The following is a 15243-nucleotide window of genomic DNA, read 5'->3' on the forward strand; positions in this document are numbered from 1 at the left end:
AACTTGATCGTGTCTGCACGATTGGTCTCCCAGTACGCAGCATATGTGTATTAGGAATCAGATGTGAAACTCACTGTAAATTGAAGGGTATCCCACCAATTGAATGTCCAGTAATACAATCTGGGAAGAATGATGTCCCCCTGGGAGCCACCAGGAAAAGCAAATACTATGTAGTCCCGAAGTATGAAAACAGGTAGCATTAGTAATGAATAAGCTGCTTTCTTAAACTGCCACACAAGGAAACATTACACAAGGAAACATTTGTCCTCAGGAATATGGTTTAGTGGTTTTTGCGGCGTTTTGTTTTTTTTTTTTTTTTTTTTTTTTATAGTTATCATTCAGAAGCAGACTAACCAAAGGAAGAAAAAAAGACAAAAATCAACATAATTATCATCATAATGTTTGAGATTTTCTTACTGGTAGCTTCTTGGTAAAGACTTAAGTATTCTGTGCACTTCCAAAGAAAATATTTTTAAAAGATATAGATAGATAGATACATAGGGAGATGCTGTGCACTGATGCAAAAACTGGAGATTTCCATTTGAACAGTTTTACCTCTATAAAATCCCAAATTAATTGAAAGAAATTTGATGAAAATTTAAATGGAGACATGACAATTCACAAGAAATTAAACTAAATTATTTTTTTTATATATTTGATGGCTGTAGTCTTGTCAATGTGACCCTTGCAGTTTTAAATAAAGGATTATCTTTGCTTTATAGTATTAAGGAATAGTTCTGAGAAAAGTGGGTTAGTTTCTCTTTTTTTCCTAATGCAATGACTTTGCTTTTTAGTAACTTCAGCAGTAGGAGAGAAACATGCATAATTCTGCTGCTAATGACTGGCTCCAAATAAGAAATCAAGCACCGTGACTACCTGTTTTCTATGTGCTTGCTCTAAAATGGAAGTTTCCTCTATTTTCATTGTCTAACAATGAAAGATGCAGATTTTTGCTTCAACTCAAACAGAAAAACCTGAGGAACTGCATTATTACAAAATGCATATCACAACACCCAAGTGGACATCAAAGCACCTGCTAAACCTTGGTTTTAAGAATATTCTGGCTGTAGCATACTTGAATATAAGCATTCTTTAATATAAAGAAAAAATGTCTATTACCATAATCACTGATTTGAGATTGCTAATTGCAAAATAGTAACCATTGCAAAACAATGACACAAATTTTTTTAAAAAAGCTTGTCAAAACAAGGAAGAAATAATTTTGCTTAAAAACAAGGATGTCTTTTTTAAAACAAGGTGAATTTTAAAAAAAAGCTTACTTAAAACCATCTTAAAGTTTATAGATAACACTTAGGCCAGTGCACAGAGTGTAAAAAGGTTTCACATTTGCATTATAATGTAATATAGTAATATAGGTAATCTCTTGCTGTTTTTCTGAATAATGTAAAAATAGCAGAGCGACACAACTCAAAATATTTTTAAAGGACAAGCATTTCCCTTTATACATGACTAATGTTGCAAAATCTTAAAAAAGTAAGATTTTTCTTTATCTACGATTTTTTATGCTATGCTAACATGCCTAACTCAACGAGCTTTATTATTTATTTTATGAGTTTTGAAAGTGCAACTGTATTCATGCCACAGCAATATAATAGTAGTGAATGTTGCTGTAACATCTGCTTTGCTTACTAAATTTTTTTCACATTTTCCCTCACATTGTAGCCAAAGAAAATTAATGAAAATTTTTCACACTGACACAAGCTTTTAAAACTGTATGTGTAATCATGCATTCCTAATACCTCCAGAGTTTCTACTCTGTCACACAGAACGAGATTCCAACTTCTTTGAACCACTACAAATATTTACAAGTTTGGGCAAAAGATCTACATGTGTGTGCTCACTGTGATCATAGGAAGGGAAGAAGTAAAGGATCATTTTTCTTCTTTTTAGGGTGTTCAGGGAGTGCAAAGGTGTTCCCTAAATTCTGGAGCACAGTGGAGCAACAACTGTGCAAAGCCATTTAAAATTATTTACATAGATCAACACAGAAGCATCTTTTTATATGATTAATATATTCATTGAATTTTGAAACAATCTGCAGAGCTTTTCTAAGTGGCTTTAAGTGGCAGTTATTCAAAACTGTAATATCAAATGCTAAGTTCAATTAGCCCCTTCTTTCTAAAATCACCTAATTTTTACAAATGTCCACAACATATTCACAAGATAAGCAAAACAGGAAGGCCCCATATGGACCCTGCTAAAACCAAGGCTGCTTTAGAGCAAGGAGACATAATCAATCGAAGCAACATGTTATTCTGCTTAAAATGCCGACATTCAGATGTGACTTCCAGAAATTTATCAATTTGTGTCTGTGCAGATGTGCACAGAGTTTAAATCATCCCTTATATTCCTGCCTTAGGTGAATAATATATTAAAAAAACACAATCCATGTAGCAACCTCTATATTCTAGCGACACCATGAAATATTTCAATGGTGTTTATTTAGGAAGAGATTTTAAATCAGAGGTTGCCAAGCTGAAGAAAAATAAGCAGCACAGAAATCAGCTGGAAGTACTAGGACCAATAACTAGGATAAATGAAATTAGTGAATTTCATCTTTTTTTCTCCCACCTACCACAAGATAAAATATAGAGACCCAGGAACATGTGCATACACCTCACCCATTGCAATAGATCACCTTGCAATAACCAGAAAAATTGAGAGTCAAATCTTAACTGCTGATTCATGACAGCGTGAGAATGGTCTTTGCTATAAGACCCCATGGTGCAACAGATTAAGAAGGTTACTTTCTTTCATAGAAGTGGTAGACATTTTAGTCATTTACTACATTAAACATGTTACCTCTGCATGCTTAACTGTATAAAAACCCAGCTGGAACACTGAACCCCCACTTAAAAAAAAAATTAACATCATATTACTCTAACTCAGGAATTCATAAATTTTGTTTTCCCTGGGTACCATCATCACAGAAAGAATAGTAATGTACAATACTAATGGAAGTGGCAGGTGTAGGACTGACATTTAACTGTCTAAACAACCTCTTCCTTCAACAGGAAAGGGGTAGGTAAATAGATTTTCTGTATACTACTGCTGACATGCATGCCACTGTTTGTGAAAGTACATTTTAGTATCCATTTATTGAGGATTAGCAGCTGTGTTCGGGGATCTTGGAAAGTCTCAGCTAATGGAAATTTTTGAAATCTTTTGCTCTGAAATGTGAGAAAACTCTCATTTCACAAAACTGAAAAAAATCAACATTATCAACTAAAAGAACTTCCTGTTTTGAAAATGAGCAAGATTGTACAGGACAGAAAGTACAGATAGGAGAGGTACACCTAGCATACAGACTTCTACAGTTATTAACAGAAACTAACACTGTTTTCATTTTAGTTTGCTTTTTATTCTGCTCCTACAGCTGTGAAGAGCTTCACTTTTAAAAGAATTATTACAAGTCTTCTCTGTTGCCTTAAAAAATTCAGCGGACCACCACTTCCAGATGTGGAGTTAATTATTTAAGTAGGACACTTCACAAAGGCTCCAAAATCCATAAATTCATGCATTTTCCTTTTACTCATAGAATCATAGAATGGTTAGGGTTGGAAGGGACCTCATAGTTCCTTAAAAGTAAGAACAACAGGAAATAAACGATTCTTCTACATTATTTCTGGATATTTCAAGAAAAATCCCCTCTGTAGTCAACTTCTTATTCAAAGGCCAAAAAACCTAGCTGAAAATCCACTGGTGATGTAGGTCAAAACTGAAAAGGCAAGTGCGCCAGGGACACGTCCAAGTCTGACATCTGGCTCTTTCCTGAGCAATCTAGAAGAGTAAAGAGCTACTGCCTGCCAAGTATTTGGAAGACTATTTTCTTTCCTAGCTTGTTATCAGGAATACATTAAGATTTAGAGGTCAAGCTGTACCTTGATCAGTGAAGCAGCAGAGGCAGAGAGTGTACAATGCAAGTTTTGAAGAACCTTTATTTGCTTACATGCAAGAGAAAAACAAAACAAAACAAACAAGAGCATAAGAAAATGTATTTGGGTTAAAACGAGAAGAGGGCTGACGGTTCAGCAAACCTAGGATGTAGCTAACCAAGAAATAATGCCCACAACTCAGTTTGGATTTTCTAAAACCTAGACTATTTCTTTTTTCAACCACAACCAAATATCATCCATCTTTCAGGTACTATGTCCTTCAATCCCGTTTACAAGTCACCAATCCCACTGCCAATATTAAGTTTACAGTCCAGTTCTGCAGGCATGTTCTCTTTTTCAGGCCTTCCCATGCCCTTTCAAATCATCCCACGTTAGACCTTCCTGACACTCATGTAACTCCTACAGCATTCGGTCGGTTGTCAGGCACGCAGCAGCAGACCAGCATTTGGGAAACAATGCTATGGACGGAGTTCTAAGCACACAACCCAGCTCCCATTCTCCTGGCTCTGCAGGAATTACAGCAGCACAGAACAGCAAAAGCCTATTTTTAACTAAAAAGCAAGCCAACAAAACTGAATACACAAAGGGAGCAGATCTACAAAATAGCACAACGTCATTTTTATGAAATCATTCTTCTTTAGAGGGGAAAAAAAAAAAAAAAGCTTTAATCCATTTTTCTTACTTGCAAAGTCACAGTTTGGAGTCAAGCTATATAGTAATAAATCCTACCCAGTCAGTGTGTCCAAATGACCCAGGGCACAGCGCCTGTGCTTGTCAGCAAGCAAGCTGACAGCCTGCAGTCAGATAAATTGAGGCAATATTTATAGACGGAGTGAAAGAAATCACAGGTTGAGGAATTCGACCACTGGGCTATTGTCTGGGTTTACAATGTGGTTCCTCCCTGTCTGTCCATACACCTCTGAACACCAGGTAACTGCAGTTACCAAGTGGACACATTATTGCAACCAAACATCAGCAACGTTTTCCACTTGGTCACCAACCAACCCTGGGACAATTGGAATAATTTATCTAGAGGCAGAAAGTTAAAAGTGCTGCATTCAGTTACATTTTACTATTGCCAAAGCATTTGTTACCTTATTAACAGATACTAAATGCAGCTATAACATAATACTTTGCACTTCTTTGCATCCTTACTCCCAAGCCTGCTTTCCCTCTATTTTGAAAAGCAACTGGCTCTTGATTCAAGTCAAGAAACCGAGGCTGAAAGAGAAGGTTGGTGCTAAACAGTTTTAATATTCCCAGTCCAAAGGCGAAGTGTCATCTCCATTACAAGCTGCAAATGCCATGGAGGTATGCATATATTTGAGTGTGGAAAGTCACAACCATCTTCATATTCAAAGCAACACCTTCACATTTTGTCAAATGGTTCAGAGCTTTCTGTGGTTGTTTACAGTAGTCACTAAACTGGAACTCCAAAGACATGTAAGGAAGAATCAGAAAGCCTCTTTGAACTAAAGGAGGGGCATTCACACTCCCATCCACTGCCCAGCACAGGGACCACAAAGCACAGCAACTATTGAAATTCGTAGCAGATCAAATTATTTGATGCCTTTTTAAGGTGCTCTAGACAAGCTTTGGTAGGAATGGCATATTACAGGAGACATCAGCTTGACTGCCCGTAATACATACTACAGAATACAATACATGGCTGAATAGCCAGTCCAAGCTGTGAGATTTAGCAGGCTACTCCCCATTTCAGAAAATTTGCTTTCACGTTTCATGAAAAGGGAACTAAACATGCTGGGATTTTGTGCTACAAGGTTTGCAATGGTGATCATGGATCACAAAAAGACTGATGCCCTTATTTTTAGCTTTTTGACCAGCTTAATTTTTAGGCCGAGTAGAGAATGCCAGGTTAGCTAAATACCGTGAGGTTGGTTCATGGTAGCAAGTTTCACATTTGCAGTGAAAGAAACTCAGACAGATGAAGCCTTTTGACCAAAGGCTGGACCCACATTCTTGCATACTGCCATACTGCACTAGTCTAATAAACAAGTCCAGCATCACAAGTGTAAATTACAAACACTACCTACACAAAATCTCGTCCTATCTCCCAGTTATTTCATCAAATGCAATTGGCTGTGATCCTTCATCTTTTCCAAGCAAACAAACAAAAAAACCCCACCAAAAACCCCAACCAAACAAAAACGTTAGGCAATAGCTTATCTCCACACCTATATCTCAGATGTATTAGGGACCACGTAGCAGTATTTGGGTCAGGTGCTATGTTAACATAAAGCTATTTACCTTCAAACATAACCCACACAAAAGCACTACAATCTGTTGTCCTTCATCTACCCTTCTTGTAACCCCATGCAAACACAGGTTTAGGAAAGAATGACAAACACTCTATAAATTCCAGCTCCTGGGCACAGGATCAGCTTTCACAAGCAACCCACTGAGCAGAGACCCCTTCAGCACAGTTTATTCTTCCTGTGGTTCTCAGCTGAATCATCACCATCTCAAAATGAGCAGCAAAAAAGACTACTGGCAAGCTGACAAAACTGGAAGAACCACCAACCATCTAGTACTGGGATACTGGATGAGTGCCAGTTATATTTCAGTAACAGATTGATGGGTTAAGCATGCAGAGGTTAGAATCCTAAAAGTCTGCAAACCTCCAGGGTGTCATCCCACGCTTCTCTTGGGCTACAGTTACCAGACACTTTTAAATATTATGTTGAAAATGAAGTGTAGCAGGTAAAAGGTTCTCTGGTCAAGGGTAAATCTTGAGACACTACTCCCATTTTTTTCAAATCCTTAACATTAACTATACTTATCCTGTAGGGTCTTCACAGTCATTGTTCAAGAACACTGGAAACTCTGCTTCAGTATTACCCTCACCTTCATGAACTACCAAAATGCTCTACTCTCAAATTTTTTTTTTCTTTCTAGTAATATTACTTCTATGAAATTTTAAATTTAGAGAACACTAACAAGAATGCAAGTGAAAAGAACTAAGTCTGGCTATATATCTGCTGTTGCAACAAAGATATCTGATCAAAATCAAACTTTAGTAAAATAATTCTGAGATCCTGAAAATCTTCTATTTATTTCAGTCAGATAAAAATCACATCATTGTGTATCCATGAAAGGGTTAGTAAAATTAATTCAGCTTTCCAAACATCAAGGATGCTGTTAAGGACTAATTTGTTGCAATTTAAAGCATATAATACACATGGGAATAAAAAACCATCTAAGACAGTTGAAGAAACACAAACTTTAAATAAGCTTTTAAAACTGTACTTAAGAGCTTCCAGCATCAACACCATTCATTATCCCTGAGAGCTGATGGTCTGAACGCAGTTCAAATGTTCATCCAATTCCAGTTTAGAAACCAGAAATCATGGTTCCTAATGCTCACATTGTTAAATCATGTGCAGTTATTTTTTAGATATTTCATTGATTTGCTAACTGTAAAGCTATCAAGTACAGAAGTATTTTGCAGATGAGCCTTAGGTCATCTCAGCAGCACATACAAGAACATGAGACACTTCCCTTGTTTTTGCATACTGGAGTAGTATCACCAGCAGCAATCACAACTGCTGAAACAGACAACACAACTGAGAGCAGTTTCTCATCCTCTTATAGGTTACGTATATCTTTGCACACCACTATCTGAGATTCTCTGCCTTAGATAAGTAAAATGTGATTTCCAAAAATCTAATTTACTTCATCTTGCTGGAATATTTGTACAGGTCCATTTGCTAATCGGTTAAGTTTACGTCACTTGGAAACCACTTAAGTACAAGCATCAGTACCACTGCTTAAAACTCTTCAGCCAGTATTCTGCAGAATATTTAGTTAGTTTCTGCAGAAACATTTTGCAGGTGGAAGAATCAATTTAAGATACTGAGGCACAGGATTTCCTTAGTTGACTGTGCTTGCTTCTATTTACAATGAACTTCATTGCTCCGCTACATGCATATTGCTAATTATCTGATATTTTTGACCTATGCTAGTCAGCTCAACACAGTCCATTATCTTCTGCTTTTTTATTAGAGTTTCTATTATTCCTGTGTCTTTATTAACCCATAGAATCAGGAGCAAATCAACCGTACATTAAGGGCTTCGGGATTTTTTGTTTCTTTTGATGTTTGGCTTTTTGCTTGTGTTGGTTTGTTGTCTGGCTGGGTTTTTTTTAATTGTTTGGTATCAGCAGCTCTCAATTTCAGCTGGATTTTCAACATGCCTGAAGATCAGGCAGGAGTGCCTACAACACAGTAACGATAAATAGTATTAGTCTGTTAGCCTCAAAATGGCATTTTGGAAGAAGTTGACTTTCCTTTTCAGGGTTCACATCTGTATTGTGACTATAAATGACACATCTCAGCATGCACTATCATAAATACCACTTTTCAAGTGCTCCCAACACCACCATTAGATCTGGCCACTTCAGAATGTAAGCCAGTAATATGGATTATGGTAGTTTCCCAGTTCTCATCATAAGGCCTGAGCTTTTCCTACTTTGTAAGCTTTCTAAGCAAATGCCCTACATAAGATCTACACCAACTATCCATGTTGACCTGAAAAAAATTCAGCTATTTCTTAAGAAGATAGAGACAGGTGTGTTGTGCACACATGCACAACATACATACAGATGGTGGCTTTTTTGTCGTGGTTTTCTTCCCCCCGCCCTTAAACATGTTGTGCAATCCCCAAGCCTTGAAACAGTAACAGAAAGACGGCAGGACATCGCCTGTGCGCCAAGGATGCTTTCATTGCCATCTCTACAGGTCACTAATATATTCACTGTCATTCCCATGAAATGACCCAAATTTCACCATTTATAAGCTTTTGAGAATATCTGCAGTTAAATGTTGTCCTGGAGAACAGGAATTTAGCCAGACTCCACTACAGATCTCTAGTAGGATGCCAAGCAAGTCACTTAAAAACAACCATGAGTATCTGAACTGCACCAGTACACAGAAAATTCAAATAACAAAATCTATACTTTGAACACTTACTTAGGCCTAACTATGCTTAATTTCTCAAAATTCTGTCCTTTTTGCCAAATATTTGCTTTGACAGAGCTACCTGAAAAATGAAGATAGTGCCCACCCCTGCACTACGTTAGTGAATCACATTGACACTGTATTTACAAACACCTTAAAAAGTCACAGAAGTATTAAAAAAAAGAAAAAAAAAAAAAGTAATGCTTTCATCTTCTGAGTAGGACTCCAATAATACACCATAAACACAACCTGGCCATTTAGGCAATGAAGCTAGCCCAAAATATCAAACAGCTGCTCGTTAAACCAGGGCTATCTATCTTGAGATGAATCTTGCAGAAGATCTATGGTCATGTAATTAAAGACTGTCTCATAATACATTTATGAAGAAGTGAAATTCTATTCTAAATCACGTGAAAAATCCACAACTCCTTTATTGGGCTACAGAGAGGAAGTTTTTTTTCAAAATATACAAATTAAAAAGGAAGAAGCAATCAGCAGGGACCGAACTAGAAATCTGGTAGCACTAAGCAATAAAGGTACCTAACAAAAATAGAAAAAAAATCTGTATCAAATCCCAGTAGAGTGTAATTCATTAAGATGACCAAAATCACAACCATCAGCAGCTACAGTAGCTAACAGGTTACTACCTAATCAGAGTTCTTTTTCATACGTGTATTTTTTTTCCATATATATATAAATATCCAGGTATGATGCCATCTCAGATTGTTCAGCTTACAAAGTGTAGCCACTGATCACATCAACACATCTCTCTTTCCCACATCTTATTAGCGCTGTATGATGCTCACTCAAAGGACAAATAACTATCCCAGGTTACATGTATTGTTTGAGTTATAAAACAATAATGAAGATCTCTTCCAGAAAATTTTATCAGCCAACACCCTTACTAACCAAGCTAAAAAACCATATTTGAACAATTACCAGTCAAGACTTTTCCTCAAAATGTCACTCATTTCCTTTTCATTCCTGGGAGTGAGGTGGGCCCCAGCACAGGGCCACAAATCTTTGGCTTGTTCTTACTATATTTTAGGTCACAAAGATTTGACTTCTTTCTTTCAATATTTTTCAGTAATTCAAGACAGGTCAAGCACATCAAAAGACTGCAGTAGCTACATGATGACTAAAGGAGAGTCACTGGGCTGGCAGTGAAATATATCCTTTATTAGTAGACTTTATTTCAATAGTATCCAAAGTAAAAATGTAACTTATCCTTTCTTACAGGTTGTGCAAAAGTCACTCCAATGTCCCCTGCAATTCATAATGCAAGTCATTACGTAGTCATGAAAGAACTAGGCTTCTAAAGTCACATTTTTAAAAACCTTTATACCTGTCAATTTTTTCTTTTTTTTTAAATAACTTTAAGTGAAGTTCCTACAAACAACACATAAAAGGGAAAGGAGAAATGAGATAGAAAGATAACATTTTGGAAGGCCCGAGTCTACTAAGCGAACCTTCATTCACTTGACCTTCCTGTGATTTTTCCACATAAAAAAACAAGTATATGATGCAATGTGTGAAACTTTTCAAGAGATAGTTGTTTCAACGTCCACAAAGTTGGATGTTGAAATTGGGATTGGATTTCCATCCACTTTGGAAATATCACTTATCCTCCTAACATTTAAGATTAAGAAAATTATAATGACAGCACTACAAAGCTGGTTGAGAGGACTCTTAAAATCAGCCAGGACACAGCCAAATAGATCAAAACTACTGAACTTCATGAAATTGGTTTAAGCACTTTACATACAATAACTAAGCAGAACTACTTTTTCAATAATCCAGCTTTTGTTTCTCTGCTATCTTTCGCTTTTAGTCCCTGTTCAGCAGATGACAATAGCTGTGTATCAAGGAACATCACCCACAGAGCAACACCACCTTCAGATAGGTATCCATAGTACTGCTTCAAACTCTTCCAATTTAGAAAGTGTGAGGCATTTAGGACCAATACACATGACTGATGTGACTGACTTTATTTCTTATATTAAGTAATCTAGGAAACCCAACACAATTTTTTACTTTTCCTCCCTCCATTCTCACCACAATGAACTTAATGGTCAGTTTGCATACCATTTTCACACAGCAGTAGATTTAACCCATATCGCTCATTCCCCAACTAGTGTGGAATTAAAATTTAACAGAATTAACTGAAATTAATTCTCAGAATTTTGTGAAACTTTGCACAGAAGATTTTTTGCATTCAATTCCAGATTGTCCCAGCAAATCAAGCTGTGAGACTGTAGGCGAGAATGTCACAGAAGTAATTAAGGCTCTCTCCTTGAAATAAAATCAAGTCAGAATAAAATATTCAGGATTCTGGGAACATACTAATATGAAAATCAGTCATCACAAAAAATGATTAATTCAGTAAGTTTTCCTTTTAGGCAAAGCAAGACAAAGTCTATATACCGTTAATCTCCAAGCTTGCCTTCCCTCTCTACCAAGAATTCACATCTTTCAAGTCCAATTTTCCAAGCAAAATAACCTCTACCTGGAAACCCAAGCATGGAAAGTTTCATTGCCAAAGTGTTTTGTTTTGTTTTTTTTCACTGAGCTACATTGTGTCCTAACAGTTTCATTTTAAACTTCTATATAAAGTCTAAACTATGTCTTTTGTTCATGCAAAATCTGCAACTGTGTGTCAGCTATATGTCAAAGTATGTCCCTTCTCTTACAAGCATGGGGACTTTTCTTAAGGTAAACTAATTTTCTTGTAAAGCAGTATCTTAAGCTTCTCCCTTTTACTATTCATACATTTTGATCCAGAGAGTGAAATTTATCTGTGTGATTTAACTAACTCAAAGTAATATAACTGAAATGTGACAGAGCTTGTAATGCAGAGTCTCTAAAATGCTAGGTAATTTTTTTCCTTTATTTATAAACAATTATATCAGTTAAACTTCGTGAGTTACCACAATCAATCTAGAACTTTTCATCAACATTCTTCAGAGAGTAGAAAAAACTTTCTGATTTTATTCCTATTTGCAAATTCAATGTATCCTATTTTATTTTCAGCTTCTTCAGTACTTGAGTTTCAGGAAGAAAGGAGATTTTTCATTTTTAGATTAAGTTCTAAATATTTCATGGACACCAAATGATTGGGTAACATGAACTCCTTTATACTTTGAATGTAATTAAGAAGAAGGGAAAGGAACAAAACAGTCTACAACAAGAAAATGTGATATGTCTGCTACATGCCTAAGAAAAATCCACTAGACGCATTCTGAAATGTTTCTAGATTAGTTTCCATATTTCTACACAATCAAAACTGAATTCCTGAAGAAAATAATCCTCCTTTAAAAAGTTCCTGCTATCACATCTTCCCAATATTCACAATTCTTAGCTGTACATGCTGAACACCCTGTACACGTTCCCATGCACATTCTAACACACAGAGTACGCACAGAACATATTTATATAAATATCTTTTCAAGAAACAAATTGTCAGATTGAAAATTACATTGAGTCACAAAAATCTAGCATGAAGATCTAAACGTGTTAACTGAGCGATAAGTATCTGTACTTCTAGAATCTTATTTCACATAAACCCTAAATTTCTAATTCCTAACACCTGAGGCCTTGTTAAATAATGTTTGCTCTTCTGCTTATGAATGCATTTTTCCCAAACAATAAACACAGGCAGCCTATGGGATTAAAGCATGACAAAGGTGTAGCTGACTCATGGGATCAATTAGAAAGCATCAGTACTTAACGCCTTTTGTTCATTCCATGTTTTACTAACAGTTTCTGCATTTTCAGCATAAGTGTATCACAGATGTTAAACGCCATTCTACAAGGCAAAAGCACCCTAGTACCATGCACTAGACAGAATAAATCTATTCTTATCATCCCCTACAATTATATCACTTGTTATGCAGCTTGAATATTTCTTTAAAGTTTTAACAAATGCATACTGATTTTAACTGAATGCTCATAGCTTCTTACCCAATGTATGTCAGCATTTTTCAGTAAATTTTTAACATTCATAAAGAACCTAGAGAGTTGCATTTTCTAAGCTAAAAGCAATCTAAAATACAACCACTGACTCTAATGCCACCTCAGGTACAGCTTTCCCTCGAAACCCACTATTAAATTCACAAGCAGGAAAGCCCGTGAGCAGGACGACAAGCGGTTTCAATCCCCATGCAGTTTGCCCGTGACAGGTTATTGATAGAACAAACAGAATTTGCAATACTTACTGAGTGCTTCTCCTGCTGGCCCATAACTCCATGGTTAGCTGGGATTGCAAGTGGTTTCATAATGAAGAAACGTAAGCTGAACTGAATTTACACATCATGTACCAATTTCTTATGGATGGCAAGTCACTCTCTACAGCATTACATTCAAAAGAGGAGGAGGGGGGGAAAGCGAGCTGGAGCTAAAAGTGTCACTACTGGTAAGCTCAAACCCCCCCTCGCACTTGTAGTGCAGAGCAGCAATCCAAACGACAGCGTTAGGCTCCATTTTTGTAACACTGAAAGTCTAAGCATGTCAGGACGTAGAGAGCCTGATGAAACCCTACATAGCCAGCATTCATCCAAGGGAACAAAACCATTCCCCAAGCCTGAGGAATGGGAAGAAAAGAAAAAGGAGGAAAAAAGCTAAAATGGCTGACTGCACAGAGACTCCCTTAAAAAGCCTTAATACAGTATTATATTAGTCAGGGTGCAGGAACCAGCCTCCAGCATTCAGCCAAGCATTGTTAATACTCCTGTTTCATTTGCAATCACACACATTCACACACGCAGCCTCCCCCCGCTCCACCACTACCCTCCACTCCCCCAAAATCAGGGCAGAGCCCGCGGATAGGGACCTCCTCCCCTGGCTGCTAATGATGCTGACAGTAGTGACCAGTGATCTCTGTTCCACTCAGCTAACCAAGTTTGCACAATTAATCTTAACAGCATGACATTGATGGACATTTAATTTTATGATGCCTGTTCCTCGCAATCAAGATGAGCACATCTACCGCCCAAAGAGTCAGCAACAGAAATACAACACAGTTACACACACACAAAAACCCAGAGAATCATGAGTCTGAATGCAATACGCCAATATAATTACGTTATTGTGCTTACTTTGGAAGACCATGGCTGCAGGCAGTTGGCATAGCAACGCACAAGGAAAGCCATTTCCTGGGTAGAAAGAATGCTTCCTTTTCTAAATAAAAAATTCCTCTTAGGATACAAACGGCATTGCTGCTTCCTGCAGAAAGCAAAGACACTGAAGTCTGTCTCTTAACCTGCACACAGGCACACACTCAATGCAGTTCCAGTGATGTAAGTGGATTTCTCTCGCTCTCTCCTCGCCCTCCCTCTCCCTTTTTCCACCTAAATATTCAAGTCAAATGGAAGACACATTCCTTGAGGCTCGCCCCCTCGGATACTTAACCATTTCACTCATTAAGGTAGAGATGGACAATGCAGATAAAACAGCAAGCTCTTGCCTGTATCTGGTATCAGCCTCTGAAGATCGGGGCAGCCCCTGAGGGGAGGGATCCGTTCGCTGCTGGCTCCTAAGAATATCACTGAAGTCAGGGTGGGAATAAGGACCCACGTTTACCTCACCAAATCCTGAACCGAGCACGACTTTTCATGAAGATGAGGATAAAGCAGAGGGGTTGACATCACCTCCCTTTTTCCCCCACCCAAAAGAGTGCTGCTGCAGAGCTGTAAACATTGTTATCAAGTATTTATAAACAGTGCACTTGATGAGCTCTCTCAGATTTTCAGCAGCTTCACCGCTGCACAGGCCACAGATACCCAGGGGCTGTGGCAGGTAACGTCCAGAACCCTTTAACATGTCATTTGAATGAATATAGCTCCTGATCCTCCTTGCACACCAAATACACAAACCCCACTAAAAACAAAAGGGGATGGCGAGATCTGGAAGAGATTGATATACATACAGCTCTTATAATTCTCCTCTCTGACTGTAATTATATCTTAAACTCAGAAATTTCCCCTGTTGCTCCCATTTAGACCATACCCCTTCTCATGTTATACTACCAACATCATACTGCAGAGGAGCTAAAACACAATGGGGAACACGCTCAACCCATAAACTATTTGTCAGCCCTATGCGACGCACATCTTGAGTGCCAAAATTCCACTCCACTTGACACAGGGGAGACCACGCCAGGGCAAAAAGGAACATGCCACTCTTCCATTAGACTTCAACTTTAGTACAGTTCTCTATAACACATTTACAACACATTCTTTAAAATCAGAGACCATCTGTGCTTAAAGTAACTTCAAAGTCTTTTTTTTTTTCTTTTCCTTATTTTTTTTCTTGACAAGAACAATAAGGGGGGGGGGGGAACAACCTTAACAGTT

General features: G+C 37.4%; 1 protein-coding gene across 4 annotated transcripts in view; it reads right to left on the minus strand.

Moving 5' to 3' along the window:
• RAPGEF2 (Rap guanine nucleotide exchange factor 2) overlaps positions 1-15243 on the minus strand; it is a 201933-nt gene that overhangs the window by 68000 nt on the left and 118690 nt on the right. The window contains exon 1 of one of the 4 annotated variants that reach the window (XM_014944726.1): positions 13987-14055. The exons of 2 other annotated variants lie outside the window; for them this stretch is intronic. In XM_014944726.1, coding sequence (XP_014800212.1) covers positions 13987-14040 — 54 coding nt within the window. In that variant the 5' untranslated portion in view covers positions 14041-14055. Of the gene's footprint in view, positions 1-13107; positions 13605-13986; positions 14056-15243 lie in introns of those variants that run through there. One more of the 4 variants, XM_014944735.1, reaches the window with a different exon arrangement.

The sequence above is a fragment of the Calidris pugnax genome, unplaced genomic scaffold (assembly GCF_001431845.1).
Source record: "Calidris pugnax isolate Ruff unplaced genomic scaffold, ASM143184v1 scaffold15, whole genome shotgun sequence".
NCBI lineage: Eukaryota > Metazoa > Chordata > Aves > Charadriiformes > Scolopacidae > Calidris > Calidris pugnax.